The sequence below is a fragment of the Oncorhynchus masou genome, chromosome 9 (genome assembly GCF_036934945.1).
Source record: "Oncorhynchus masou masou isolate Uvic2021 chromosome 9, UVic_Omas_1.1, whole genome shotgun sequence".
NCBI lineage: Eukaryota > Metazoa > Chordata > Actinopteri > Salmoniformes > Salmonidae > Oncorhynchus > Oncorhynchus masou.
The window spans coordinates 65,618,894-65,634,333 of NC_088220.1; the positions used below are offsets into that span (position 1 = coordinate 65,618,894).

The 15,440-nt window shown below is 45.9% G+C and overlaps 1 protein-coding gene across 4 annotated transcripts in view; it reads right to left on the reverse strand.

Moving 5' to 3' along the window:
- The window catches only part of LOC135546488 (protein turtle homolog B-like), a 73,209-nt gene that overhangs the window by 8,370 nt on the left and 49,399 nt on the right, over positions 1 to 15,440 (reverse strand). For 3 of the 4 annotated variants that reach the window (XM_064974954.1, XM_064974956.1, XM_064974957.1), the window contains exons 12-19: positions 14,753 to 14,876; positions 4,952 to 5,127; positions 4,118 to 4,344; positions 3,705 to 3,789; positions 3,314 to 3,475; positions 3,176 to 3,221; positions 2,651 to 2,737; positions 268 to 1,902 (exon numbers count right to left, since the gene is read on the reverse strand). In XM_064974954.1, coding sequence (XP_064831026.1) covers positions 268 to 1,902; positions 2,651 to 2,737; positions 3,176 to 3,221; positions 3,314 to 3,475; positions 3,705 to 3,789; positions 4,118 to 4,344; positions 4,952 to 5,127; positions 14,753 to 14,876 — 2,542 coding nt within the window. The remainder of the gene's footprint in view (positions 1 to 267; positions 1,903 to 2,650; positions 2,738 to 3,175; positions 3,222 to 3,313; positions 3,476 to 3,704; positions 3,790 to 4,117; positions 4,345 to 4,951; positions 5,128 to 14,752; positions 14,877 to 15,440) is intronic. The other variant, XM_064974955.1, reaches the window with a different exon arrangement.

Sequence of the window (15,440 nt, forward strand, 5' to 3'; positions counted from 1 at the left end):
CTTTAAAAGTGAGTATGAATTGTATAATTTGCCTTGATTCAGATGGGTATATTGCCATTTTTTTTATTAATAACTTGTTTATGACTGATCAGATGTGTGCCAGATGCAAAGCCTAAATATGCATTATTGGTATGCCAAAAGTACAACATTACGTCATATTCTATAAACTGGGGATACATTAAGAATTGAGTGCCCAGGTTGGAGAAGTTTGTTATGTGCGTTAGTTAATGCGTTGCTGTCCCTGCCGGACCGGTGTAGGTCACCTACCCTGAGGCGGATATCTGGAGCTGGGAGGGCTCTGAGGGCAGCATCTCCTCCTCTGTCCTTCTCTGGGACGGCCACTGCCCGAACACATCCCTGCCCTCCAAAGGGGGAGAGGGGGACTGGGAGGGATAACTGGCTGCGGTGGAGGCATAGGACATGTGGGCACGGTAACTGGGGCTGGGCCTGCGGCTTCCCTGCTGGCCCTGGGTGGGGGAGGTGGCCAGGGAGGACCTTCGGGAGAAACTGACAGTGGCTTGGGGGTGCAGGGTGATCTCAGGCATCTCCAGAGAGTGGGATGTGCGGAGGATGCTGGGGCGGGGCGGGGGGCGGACTAGTATATCTGGAGAACCTGGCTGGGTGCTAAGAGGGCTCTGGGAGAGGGGGGAGAGGCGGGAGGGCTGGAGGACCAGCGGGGGCAGGGAGGGGTCTGTCCTACGCCCTGACCTCGGGCTGAGCCAGGACTGGGGGCTGCTGCTACGGGCTGTGCTTGGGCTCCCTTCACGGGCTGCCGGGTCAGGGTAAGGCAACACTGGTACACCCACACCATGGGACGTATGTCTGAGCTGGCCGAGACTCTGGGCCTGTTGCATAGCTAAGTGCCTAGCTGGGGGGCCTGGGGGTCGGTCCCTGCTCTGTGGAGCCATTGGGACCTCCAGCTGCAGGAGCCGAGGGCTGGGGAGGTGCAGGCAGCTGGGGGGAAGAGAGTGGAGAGGGGGGTACGGTGGAGGATCGGGAAGGTCCTGGTGATGATGTAAGGGGTGGTGAGGTGGATAAATGAATTGGGGCCCCTCCAGACCCAGGAAGGGGAACTCGTGAGGCTGCCAGCTGTCAGGTGAGCGAGGGGAGCGAGGGGGAGTACTGTGTGTATGTGGTAGGGAATGGCCAGAGGCAGTGTACTGATGATGGAGTTCCATCTCTTCCCTCTCCTCTGGGATGGAGGGATAGCCGTAGGGCCCCCCATCAACAGTGCCTGGGGGGGAGGATAGAGTGGAACTACGGGGACTGATGTCAGGCATGTAAAAAGGTGGTGGTATACCCGATTCCCCGCGGCTGCCTAGATACCCATAGAAAGGGACCTGTGGAAAATCCCTGTAGCGGGAGGCTGGGGCCTGCCCTGCAGCATGATGCCCACTGCCCTCCACAAAGCTCATACCTTCCATGGGCCTGTGGAGGCGGGGGCTGTAGTTGGGGGGCTGCGTGGACTCCAGACTGGAGGATGTTGGGGAGAGCTGTGGTCGGAGCGTGGCCATGATCGGGGGCAGGGGCCCGGGGTCAAAGTCATTCTCCTCGTCCGACTGCCGGAACTCAGGATACATGTCGGACTCCTCGGCGAATGGGAAGCCCTGGATGCGGCGGTGGGCTGATGGCGGGCTGGCCATGCTGAAACGACCATCGGGACCGCGGCTGATCAGCTCGATGGGGCTGGTGACCTCTGACTCGTGCTTGGACACGCTGTACTTCTTGCTGGCTATGGCACGCTTGGTTTTCTTGTAGAAGGAGAGCTCTTTGTCCTTGTCTCTCTGAGGGCTTGGCAGCCTCCTGACGTACAGGCCCGGGCCGTGGGCCCCATCTGAGGACAGGGATTGGGGCCGCGAGGTGGGAGGGGAGCTCTCTGGACTGATCTTCCCAGAGGACAGCCTGTCAGACACAACCAACACAGAAGCAGACACTCAAACATGATGTCTTCATAATGAACCCCTTATACAGCAGTTATTAATCAATAAACTGCCTAATTGTACACAGTAAAATAGCATGTTAATCACAGTAGGCATCACTACTATGCTAGACAGATAAAATCCAAAGCCATGGCACCATGTCAAAGCAAATACACCTGTTTCATTTGTATTCAACCTGATAGTATCCCGTGCATTTTGCTAGCATTGAAGCTAATGACTGTAGCCCCAGCGAAAGCATGAAAAAGGAACCGTTACCAAGCAGCCATGACAACCGTCTCATATAACTTTTTTTACTTGCTCCTGGGTAAAAACTGAGGGCCATTTGTCTTGTTGGGAACATATGCTGCGCCAAATGCTTTTATGTCATAAAAATAAAGCAGATGACATCCAACTAGCCCTTTTTTTCTATTTGCCACACACCAGGAGCAGCATTGTAAACAACACTGTCAACTATAGAGTGCATATACACAGTACAGTGCATATAACTGAGCCAACGCAAACACAAATCCCTATACTGTGCATATATAAGAGCGTCTGCTAAATGACTTAAATGTAAATGTATATAATGTATACTGTGCATGCGGTTAGGCCAGCAGAGCACTAAGTAAATCAAATCTATAAAACTCATTTATTATCCATGCAGCCAAGCCAGCATAGCGTAGTGCAGCACAACACGCACTGTGGCATGGTGCAAGGAGCTAAGCACTCACAGGGAGCTGGCTGGTGGGGGCATGTAGCTGCTCCTGGCTGGCGCGTCCCAGCAGGGCTCTACCCCGGGCAAGGGGGTGAGAGGAGGCCTGCGGTGGGAGACACACAAATGACATGGGCCACGGTCATTTGTCAACTAAGCCAAACCTCCACACAACACAGGAGGGACCATCACGGAGTCACAAGAGGACTAGACTTCACTATTCTGATATAAACAACTGGAACATGCATTATAATGCAAGTCAACACATCCAATTCCTTTTAACATAGACCTCTCTCCAAACCTTTGACATACACACAATATACATCCAAACCATACTCTTGTCCTAGCAAAGATACCCTGACAGTTAGTACTGAACAGGAGTGAAGTGAACAGAGGCCATAACAATAACTCTTAAGACAGGTAAAGAGGAGTTTATTGTTGCATCTAAATTCAATCCAGTGACTACTGCATTGTGAATCGGCATATGAGCTCAAAAGGTTGGCTCCTGTTTTTTAATCTCTCTGGGTTTGTTTTTAGTACTTACGGTGAGTCAATGCTTTTCCTGAAGTGTGTTACAGACAGGGGAGGGTCTTAGAAGAGACAAAACAGAGATTTAGAGATTATAACCAAGACCAGTGAATGGACAGTAGAAGTTAGACAGTTCGATGAATTGGAGGCATACCTGGTTTGCGTTTGAGTTTTCGTCGGTGCTGTTTGTTGACGAAGCAGGCTGCTAGAGTACTGAAGAGCACCGCAGCCGCTAGAAAGCAGATGGTTGCCACGACGCCCGCTACCACGGGTCTCGCCAACCCCTCTTCAGTCACCTCCGTAGGGGGGAAGGGATCTGAAGTGGAAAAGGTACCCAGGGGTTCAGAAATGGGGGGTGGGGGGGTGGAAATGGACTTCAAATCATGAACTTCACCAATCTCATGGAGGTAAATGGATTTAAAGGAGTGACATATCAGCAGCATTTAAAAATATTCCATTCCATTGTAGTTATTTGGGAATATTATTTGAATATACTCTTAATCTAATTCTGAATTGTAGTGTAATATATTTGGTGTAACACTTACCTGTGCTGGACACTCCCACCACATTACTGCTGTCACTGATGAGGTCGTCCATGACGGCCATGACTCTGAACTCATACCAGGACTCCTGCCAGGGACACAAGACAACACACTCCTCCACTGTCCATTCCACACACATAACACATCCACAGTCCAATTCCCCTCAGCATAACCCCTGTCTCAAAATAATGGTGTCATTACCCCCAAAACAACTGCCATTAGCAAAATAATAGCAATAACAGTTTGAGTATACATGAAGGTATACCTTAAATGATTTATATAGGATTTACAAGTCATTTGTAAAGTGTTCATTATTATCTTGTAGACAGCTGAGCCATGACACTAATTACACATTGGCAGTTGTCACTATAAACAGACAGCATTGTTTATACATTTCGGTATTTACGGTCCTTTACCTGGACTAGGTCCCTGGCCATCAGCTCAGTCTCAGCGGCAGGGATTAGATCGTCGAGGACCTCCCACCTTTCCCCGAGACGGAACTCCATGATGTAGCGGTCGACAGGCGAGGAGTGATTGGCTGGCGGGAGCCATGTGAGCAGGACGCCGTGCTGTGTGCGATTGGCTGTGAGGCACCGTGGTGGAGTAAGAAGCACCTGTGGTTCAGGGGTACTCAGGGGTGACACTAAGGGGACAAGAGAACAGACCAGTTTTGAAAGGAAGTTAAGCAATTCATATTATTCAAACAGCCATAACAAACCCATACATTCACATGTGATCAATCAGAGATAAACAGAAGATGGTGAGAGCAATTACAAACTGCATTCTAGAAGATAGCTCTAGAGAGCAGTAGTTTCAATGATATTGTGAGCATACAGAATCAACATGACATGTCTGAAATGGACACACTGATGTATGAACCTTTAAATACAAATATTTTATATTTCAAGTGAACTCTATAGCTTATGATATATGCCTTGTCTAAAAATCATGCCTTACAAATAGTAAATTCTAGGTATCTAAATCCACACATACACATGGATTTTGTGTTGTAGATATGTGAGCAGAGTAGTGGCCTGTGGGAACAGAATGTGTTGTGAAAAGTGTTATGAAATGTAATGTCATGTAATACTTTAAATTGTATATAACTGCCTTAATGTTACTGGACCCCAGGAAGAGTAGCTGCTGCCTTGGCACGAACTAATGGGGGTCCTTAATAAATACAAAATACAAGTATAGGCATACAGTATCAGTCCAGTGTAGGCAGTTGTTCTGGCGCTGGTGCCACCTACCTACTGTGTTAACCGTCACGACCTCGCTGAAAGGGCCTGTGCCCAGCTTGTTCTGTGCCAGGACGCTGAACTGATACTCTGTCCTGGGCTCCAGCCCCGGCACCACCAACCACGTCTGAGACCCCGACACCGGCATGGAGTGCCAGTCATGGGGGCCAAAATTCTCCTTTTTCAACCTTGGAGGACAGAAACACAGAGAGAGGTATCAATACTAACTAACCTGCACCCCGACTATAAGGTCAACGAGCCATCCTGGTAACACTCAGATAGCATATATGGTGTACATTAGATAGACAGTCTTATGTAGTGTGCCTAGGTCAAACTACACAGGCAATGGGCCACAGTGTTGCAATACAATACTGTTGCTAGGCTATATTTCACTCTGTTTAATGTCTTCTTCACATTCACGTCACCATCTCTGTAATCTAAACTAAAGGTAATTAGATCACTTTGACTCGTACATTTGTAGTAACAGCTCTCTGTACAAAGTAATTCATTATGTAAATACACAAGAGATGTCTCCATGTATATGCAATGTTCCTCAAAGCACATGGTTTAATGTTACTGTCAAAAAAATGTCCATTAAGGTGTCATCAGGCCATGACGGAGAGATGGATGAGAATGGCTGTTAATATTAGACTGCCAAAAGCACCACTTCTATCAGATTATTATTCACTCGCAGCCACCATTCAACACAGTATGGCTCCGTATGACTGCTGACATGTACATCAAATGATAATGGTGATTTTATGGCACTTCGTGGATGTTGCCTAATATAATGTTGCTGCAATGTCTTTCCATTACGCCTTTAATAAATGAATGAACACATGAATTATGCATCTTCTGTGATTTACTGTATGCCCAACTCTTCAACAATGCAAATAATGTAAATACAAATACTGAGTAACTGAGTGATATTACTGAAGGACTGAGTAATAAACCATTAGCATTGTGCTGTCAAAATGGTGTTGTAGTACCTGTCTGTTGATGATAGTATGTTTCTCCCTGTATACCATTATATGCTTCCCCCTGGATACCATTCTATGTTTCCCCCTGTATATGGTTGTATGCTTCCCCCTGGATACGGTTTTATGCTTGCCCTGGATACGGTTTTATGCTTCCCCCTGGATACAGTTGTATGCTTCCCCCTGGATACCATTTTATGCTTCCCCCTGGATACCATTTTATGCTTCCCCCTGGATACCATTCTATGCTTCCCCCTGGATACCGTTGTATGCTTCCCCCTGGATACCGTTGTATGCTTCCCCCTGGATACGGTTGTATGCTTCCCCCTGGATACGGTTGTATGCTTCCCCCTGGATACGGTTGTATGCTTCCCCCTGGATACGGTTGTATGCTTCCCCCTGGATACGGTTGTATGCTTCCCCCTGGATACGGTTGTATGCTTCCCCCTGGATACGGTTGTATGCTTCCCCCTGGATACCATTCTATGCTTCCCCCTGGATACCGTTGTATGCGTCCCCCTGGATATGGTTTTATGCTTCCCCTGGATACGGTTGTATGCTTCCCCCTGGATACGGTTGTATGCTTCCCCCTGGATACGGTTGTATGCTTCCCCCTGGATACGGTTGTATGCTTCCCCCTGGATACCGTTGTATGCTTCCCCCTGGATACCGTTGTATGCTTCCCCCTGGATACCGTTGTATGCTTCCCCCTGGATACGGTTGTATGCTTCCTCCTAGATACCGTTATATGCTTCCCCCTGGATACCGTTGTATGCTTGCCCCTGGATACTGTTATATGTTTCCCCCTGGATACGGTTGTATGCTTCCCCCTAGATACCGTTATATGCTTCCCCCTGGATATCGTTGTATGCTTCCCCCTGGATACGGTTGTATGCTTCCCCCTAGATACCGTTGTATGCTTCCCCCTGGATACCATTGTATGCTTCCCCCTGGATACTGTTATATGTTTCCCCCTGGATACTGTTATATGTTTCCCCCTGGATACCGTTGTAATAATTAAAGTAATTAAATTATCAATAATTCCTTATTGATAACTAGGGCTGTAGCGGTCACAACATTTTGTCAGTCGGTGATTGTCAAGCAAAGAACTGTCGGTCTCACGGTAATTGACCAATTATAATTAACATAGGCACATTTATTGACCGATTATAATTAACATAGGGGCACATTTATTGACCGATTATCATTAACATAAGCACATTTAGCATCTCCTGGGTTCCACACATACTTTTTAAAATGGAATGTAGGCTAATAAATCCATGTAATTGAGCCTACACCTTCACAATAAATCCATGATTTATTTCAGAAGAACAGAATAGCATACTCAGTTGTCCTTATCTTGCTTGGGATAGGGGGCAGCATTTCACTTTTGGATGAATAGCGTGTCCAGAGTGAACTGCCTCCTACTCAGTCCCAGATGCAAATATTTGTATATTATTAGTAGTATTGGATAGAAAACACTCTGAAGTTTCTAAAACTGTTTGAATGATGTCTGTGACTATAACAGAACTCATATGGCAGGCAAAAAACCTGAGAAAAAAATCCAAACAGGAAGTGGGAAATCTGTGGTTTGTAGTTTTTGAACTCAGCCCCTATCGAATTCACAGTGGGATATGGGTTATTTTGCACGTCCTAAGGCTTCCACTGGATGTCAACTGTCTTTAAAACATTGTTTCAGTCTTCTCGTGTGAAGGGGGGCCGGATGGGAGCTGTTTGACTAAGGGGTCTGCCTACAGCCTCATTCTCAGTCACGCGCTTTCACTTGAGAGGTAGCTCTCGTTCCATTGCTTTTCTACAGACAATGGAATTCTCCGGTTGGAATATTATTTAACTTTTATGATAAAAACATCCTAAAGATTGATTATATACTTAGTTTGACAAGTTTCTTCTACCTGTAATATAACTTTTTGAACATTTCATCCGAATGGACCAGATCGCGCTTTTGGATTAGTTTACCAAATGCCCTAACAAAAGAAGCTATTGGACATAAATGGACATAAATGATGGACATTATCGAACAAAACAAGCATTTATTGTGGAACTGCGATTCCTGGGAGTGCATTCTGATGAAGATCATCAAAGGTAAGTGAATTTTTATAATGCTATTTATGAATAATCTTGACTATCCAACATGGCGGATATTTCTCTGGCTGGTTTGGGCTCTGAGCGCAGTTCTCAGATTATGCTTTTCCCGGAAAGTTTTTTTTAAATCTGACACAGTGGTTGCATTAAAGAGAAGTGGATCTAAAGATTAATGTATAATAGTTGTACTTTCATTAACATTTATTATGAGTATTTCTGTGAATTCATGTGGCTCTCTGCATGTTTTGGAACTACTGAACGTAACACGCCAATGTAAAATAAGATTTTTGGATATAAATATGAACTTTACAGAACAAAACATACACGCATTGTGTAACATGAAGTCCTATGAGTGTCATCTGATGAAGATCATCAAAGGTTAGTAATTAATTTTATCTCTATTTGTGCATTTTGTGACTCCTCTCTTTGGCTGGAAAATGGCTGGGTTGGTGGTGACCTAACATAATCGTGTGTGGAGCATTCGCTGTAAAGCATTTTTGAAATCAGACACTGTGGCTGGATTAACGAGAATTGTATCTTTAAAATGGTGCCTAATACTTGTATGTTTGAGAAATTTGATTTATGAGATTTCTGTTGATTTGTATTTGGCGCCCTGCAATTTCATTGGCTGTTGGCGAGGGGTTCCGCTAGCGGAACGGGGTTCCGCCAGTCCTAGTCAGGTTATGTTAGGTCCTGATGTGGCTATGCCAAATGGCTGTGGGAGATTTGCTTATAATTCTGTGGCATTATTTTATATTATTTTATAGTATGAAGAATAATCAATCAATCAAATGTATTTGTAAAGCCAGAACCGAGGAAGAAACCTAGAGAGGAACCAGGCTATGAGGGGTGGCCAGTCTTCTTCTGGCTGTGCCGGGTGGAGATTATAACAGAACATGGCCAAGATGTTCAAATGTTCGGCGGGGTCAAATAATAATAGTCACAGTGGTTGCCGAGGGTGCAACAGGTCAGCACCTCAGGAGTAAATGTCAGTTGGCTTTACATAGCCAATCATTCAGAGTATCTCTACCGCTCCTGCTGTCTCGAGAGAGTTGAAAACAGCAGGTCTACAATACAATCGAACAAAGCTGAATAAATTATAAATATCGTCTCCAAACGATTTGGGAGTGAGCACATGCGGCTATTCTGTGTTCAGCAGTTAACAAATAAATAGGTACTCCTATATGCTTAATTTAGAGTTATTAATGTAACTTTAATTGTTCTACAAATGTTGGGCTATATGTTATGATTTGAATACATTGTAACGCTGGATGATGAGACTCTAATGATGATTTGAAAAAAGTAACTTGAAAGGCATGAGCTCTGCTTTGTTTTTTTGCGCAGGTTGTACACACTCCAGTATTCTGTCATTCACAATTTGACAAGCCCTTGATAATGCCTCGAATTTCACCGCGGCATCCCCTTTGTGGCCGTCATGCACCCTAGAAAAATCCATGCCTTTTGCGGCCTGGAGTGCTGCATTGTGCCTTTCTCCCTGAGTGTGCTGCGCAATCCGAAGCGCCTCTCACTCCCACTGCTCTCTGTCAGCGATTGGGTCTGTCTTTCTGTTAAGACAGACACAACGGGGACACAACTGCGTGCGTCCTTATCCAATTCCGAGGAGCATATTGAAGATATTGGATGAACTGTCCACATTTACTTTTCGTCAGCCAACAACATGAGTAGGCCTAACGTACAGCAAAAGCACTAGCCTATGTCAATCTAAACTCAGCAAAAAAAGAAACGTCCTCTCACTGTCAACTGCGTTTATTTTGTGTGTAAATATTTGTATGAGCATATATTTGACTACCAGAAATGGAATAATGTGTCCCTGAACAAAGGGGGAGGTCAAAATCAAAAGTAACAGTCAGTATCTGGTGTGGCCACCAGCTGCATTAAGTACTGCAGTGCATCTCCACTGCACCAGATTAGCCAGTTCTTGCTGTGAGATGTTACCACACTCTTCCACCAAGTCACCTGCAAGTTCCCGGACATTTCTGGGAGGAATAGCCCTAGCCCTCACCCTTGATTCAACAGGTCCTAGATGTGCTCAATGGGATTGAGATCTGGGCTCTTCGCTGGCCATGGCAGAACACTGACATTCCTGTCTTGCAGGAAATCACGCACAGGACGAGCAGTATGACTGGTGGCATTGTCATGCTGGAGGGTCATGTCAGGATGAGCCTGGAGGAAGGGTACCACATGAGGGAAGAGGATGTCTTCCCTGTAATGCACAGCGTTGAAATTGTCTGCAATGACAACAAGCTCAGTCCGATGATGCTGTGACACCCCGCCCCAGACCATGACAAACCCTCCACCTGCAAATCAATCCCGCTCCAGAGTACAAGCCTCGGTGTAACACTCATTCCTTCGACGATAAACGCGAATCCGACCATCACCCCTGGTGAGACAAAACCGTGAGTCATCAGTGAAGAGCACTTTTTGCCAGTCCTGTCTGGTCCAGTTTGGTGGGTTTGTGCCCATAGGCGACATTGTTGCCGGTGATGTCTGGTGAGGACCTGCCTCACAACAGGCCTACAAGCCCTCAGTCCAGTCTCTCTCAGCCTATTGAGGACAGACTGAGCACTGATGGAGGGATTGTACATTCCTGGTGTAACTCAGGCAGTTGTTGTTGCCATCCTGTACCTGTCCCGCAGGTGTGAAGTTCGGATGTATCAATTCGGTGCAGGTGTTTGTTACACATGGTCTGCCACTGCGAGGACAATCAGCTGTCCGTTCTGTCTCCCTGTAGCGCTGTCTTAGGCGTCTCACAGTACAGACATTGCAATTTGCCCTAGCCATATCTGCAGTCCTCATGACTCCTTGCAGCATGCCTAAGGCATGTTCACGCAGATGAGCAGGGACCCTGGGCATCTTTCTTTTGGTGTTTTTCAGAGTCAATAGAAAGGCCTCTTTAGTGTCCTAAGTTTTCATAACTGTGACCTTAATTGCCTACCGTCTGTAAGCTGTTAGTGTCTTAACGACCGTTCCACATGTGCCTGTTCATTAATTCTTTATGGTTCATTGAACAAGCATGGGAAACAGTGTTTAAACCCTTTACAATGAAGATCTGTGAAGTTATTTAGATTTTACAAATTATCTTTCAAAGATAGGGTCCTGAAAAAGGTACAAGTGACATGCTAATATTGTCACCCATCAGACTATTCTTGATTTCATCTTGTCTTTACATATACTATTTTTATGTTATTTCACCTTTATTTAACCAGGTAGGCTAGTTGAGAACAAGTTCTCATTTACAACTGCGACCTGGCCAAGATAAAGCATAGCAGTGTGAACAGACAACACAGAGTTACACATGGAGTAAACAATTAACAAGTCAATAACACAGTAGACAAAAAAAGGGGGAGTCTATATACAATGTGTGCAAAAGGCATGAGGAGGTAGGCGAATAATTACAATATTGCAGATTAACACTGGAGTGATAAATGATCAGATGATCATGTACAGGTAGAGATATTGGTGTGCAAAAGAGCAGAAAAGTAAATAAATAAAAACTGTGGGGATGAGGTAGGTGAAAATGGGTGGGCTATTTACCAATAGATTATGTACAGCTGCAGCGATCGGTTAGCTGCTCAGATAGCTGATGTTTGAAGTTGATGAGGGAGATAAAGGTCTCCAACTTCAGCGATTTTTGCAATTCGTTCCAGTCACAGGCAGCAGAGTACTGGAACGAAAGGCGGCCGAATGAGGTGTTGGCTTTAGGGATGATCAGTGAGATACACCTGCTGGAGCGCGTGCTACGTATGGGTGTTGCCATCGTGACCAGTGAACTGAGATAAGGCGGAGCTTTACCTAGCATGGCCTTGTAGATGACCTGGAGCCAGTGGGTCTTGCGACGAATATGTAGCGAGGGCCAGCCGACTAGAGCATACAAGTCGCAGTGGTGGGTAGTATAAGGTGCTTTAGTGACAAAACGGATGGCACTGTGATAAACTGCATCCAGTTTGCTGAGAAGAGTGTTGGAAGCAATTTTGTAGATGACATCGCCGAAGTCGAGGATCGGTAGGATAGTCAGTTTTACTAGGGTAAGCTTGGCAGCGTGAGTGAAGGAGGCTTTGTTACGGAATAGAAAGCCGACTCTTGATCTGATTTTCGATTGGAGATGTTTGATATGGGTCTGGAAGGAGAGTTTGCAGTCTAGCCAGACACCTAGGTACTTATAGGTGTCCACATATTCAAGGTCGGAACCATCCAGTGTGGTGATGCTAGTCGGGCATGCGGGTGCAGGCAGCGATCGGTTGAAAAGCATGCATTTGGTTTTACTAGCGTTTAAGAGCAGTTGGAGGCCACGGAAGGAGTGTTGTATGGCATTGAAGCTCGTTTGGAGGTTAGATAGCACAGTGTCCAATGACGGGCCGAAGGTATATAGAATGGTGTCGTCTGCGTAGAGGTGGATCAGGGAATCGCCCGCAACAAGACCAACATCATTGATATATACAGAGAAAAGAGTCGGCCCGAGAATTGAACCCTGTGGCACCCCCATAGAGACTGCCAGAGGACTGGACAGCATGCCCTCCGATTTGACACACTGAACTCTGTCTGCAAAGTAATTGGTGAACCAGGCAAGGCAGTCATCCGAAAAACCGAGGCTACTGAGTCTGCCGATAAGAATATGGTGATTGACAGAGTCGAAAGCCTTGGCAAGGTCGATGAAGACGGCTGCACAGTACTGTCTTTTATCGATGGCGGTTATGATGTCGTTTAGTACCTTGAGTGTAGCTGAGGTGCACCCGTGACCGGCTCGGAAACCAGATTGCATAGCGGAGAAGGTACGGTGGGATTCGAGATGGTCAGTGACCTGTTTGTTGACCTGGCTTTCGAAGACCTTAGATAGGCAAGGCAGAATGGATATAGGTCTGTAACAGTTTGGGTCCAGGGTGTCTCCCCCTTTGAAGAGGGGGATGACTGCGGCAGCTTTCCAATCCTTGGGGATCTCAGACGATATGAAAGAGAGGTTGAACAGGCTGGTAATAGGGGTTGCGACAATGGCGGCGGATAGTTTCAGAAATAGAGGGTCCAGATTGTCAAGCCCAGCTGATTTATACAGGTCCAGGTTTTGCAGCTCTTTCAGAACATCTGCTATCTGGATTTGGGTAAAGGAGAACCTGGAGAGGCTTGGGCGAGGAGCTGCGGGGGGGCCGGAGCTGTTGGCCGAGGTTGGAGTAGCCAGGCGGAAGGCATGGCCAGCCGTTGAGAAATGCTTGTTGAAGTTTTCAATAATCATGGATTTGTCGGTGGTGACCGTGTTCCCTAGCCTCAGTGCAGTGGGCAGCTGGGAGGAGGTGCTCTTGTTCTCCATGGACTTCACAGTGTCCCAGAACTTTTTGGAGTTGGAGCTACAGGATGCAAACTTCTGCCTGAAGAAGCTGGCCTTAGCTTTCCTGACTGACTGCGTGTATTGGTTCCTGACTTCCCTGAACAGTTGCATATCGCGGGGACTGTTCGATGCTATTGCAGTCCGCCACAGGATGTTTTTGTGCTGGTCGAGGGCAGTCAGGTCTGGAGTGAACCAAGGGCTGTATCTGTTCTTAGTTCTGCATTTTTTGAACGGAGCATGCTTATCTAAAATGGTGAGGAAGTTACTCTTACAGAATGACCAGGCATCCTAAATAATAAATGTAATATATATGTGACACTTGTTTTAGTATAACACTTGTTATACTAAATAATATATGTGACATTTGTTTTGATTTAGAATGGACCATTATCATGCACCTGTATCGAAACATGTAATCTATGCATTTAAATAGCGAATGGAGGACATTTGTCATGCCCTGACCTTAGAGAGCCTTTTTATGTCTCTATTTGGTTTGGTCAGGGTGTGATTTGGGTGGGCATTCTATGTGTTGTATTTCTTTGTGTTTGGCAGAGTGTGGTCCCCAATCAGAGGCAGCTGTCTATCGTTGTCTCTGATTGGGAATCATACTTAGGTATCCTTTTTCCCATCTATGTTGTGGGATCTTGTCCTTGTATTGTTGCTGTTGAGCCCGACAAGGCTGTATGTTTCATTGGTTCTCTCTTTCTTGGTTTTCTGGTTATCATTAAAGAGTATGATTAACCCACCCCACTCTGCAACTTGGTCTAATTCCGCCAACGACGATCATTACAACGCTTTTCCCCGTGGTTTATTTTCATGCCAGCCAGGTAGGCTATACTACTGTTGTAAAGATAAGCAATGTGCTTAATATTAGGAAGGTTGAGAAATAGATATATTAGGCCTGGCCTATAGAAAGCTGATGGGGTCCTCCTCTTTTTAATAGAGGCCATCACTCTGTTTTCTCACGCAATTGCATAGCCTATAGAAATGTTGGTAACAGGAGCTCATGGGCTCTCATGAAGTGTTTGATTAGATTTTTGATTACATTTGCATTGATGTCAGAGTGATTAGACGGACAATAGAGTGCTGAGTACCAGGCAGTAATCAAGTTTGGTAAGCTAGTAACGACTAGCAGCAGCATCAGAGCTCGGAGAAGCCTAATTACCGTGACTAAATGTTCATGTGGAATTTTACTGGCTTCATGACTTGTGACCACCAGTGTGGCGGTAATACGGTCACCACAACAGCCCTGTTGATAACAAATCAGATCCCTACAAATCATATCTATTGAAGATCAATCCCCAAAGTCTCTGTCCCTCCACCTCTATTAGGGGAATCAACTGCAATCTGAGTATAAGATCTGATGGTAGACTAGAGCATGCTGGGAGTACTCACACTGGGCCATACCACACTGAGAATGTCTGATCAAAGCCTCCGTCATAACCCGGCTCCCAGGACACGTTGGCCGAGGTCACCGAGGGCAACACACGAATGCTGCCTGGAGCATGTGGGCTGGTGCCTGAGGGTCAGAGAGAAGAGACCGTCATATTTAATACCAGAGCCATCTACAGTATACCTCTCTATCTCTACTGTATATTGCTCTGGCCCACACTAAAGAGTGATAGCGCAATCTGTTAGGTCTATATGTACTGTACAGTGAAGGTTAGGATGACCATTCTTCAATAACCACAGTATGAGTCAACTGTGTTATTCCCATAACAGCTGTTTTGTCAATGTATAAAACGCTTTCTCACTCAGAATGACTATCATTGTCCAAAAATGTGTCCTATTAAGTCAAATAATGTACATTGTGCTGTCATTACCATTCACAGTCCTTTACAGTATATAACTGTCTACAATAGCTGCGAATGGCCTATCTGATTGGCTAATGCCCTGTACTTTGAGGTGTTGACCAATGGTGAGGTAAAGGTGAGTGAAGGTCTATGGTTTGGCCAGACCATCATCATCCCTAGCCCCAGTTGTGTGGCCAAGACCCAGCACCTTTGTACTGGGATTAAATGGAGACCTGCTGCCCTGACCAAACGTCAAAGCTGTCGTCTCCACACTCAGCACCTCTGACATG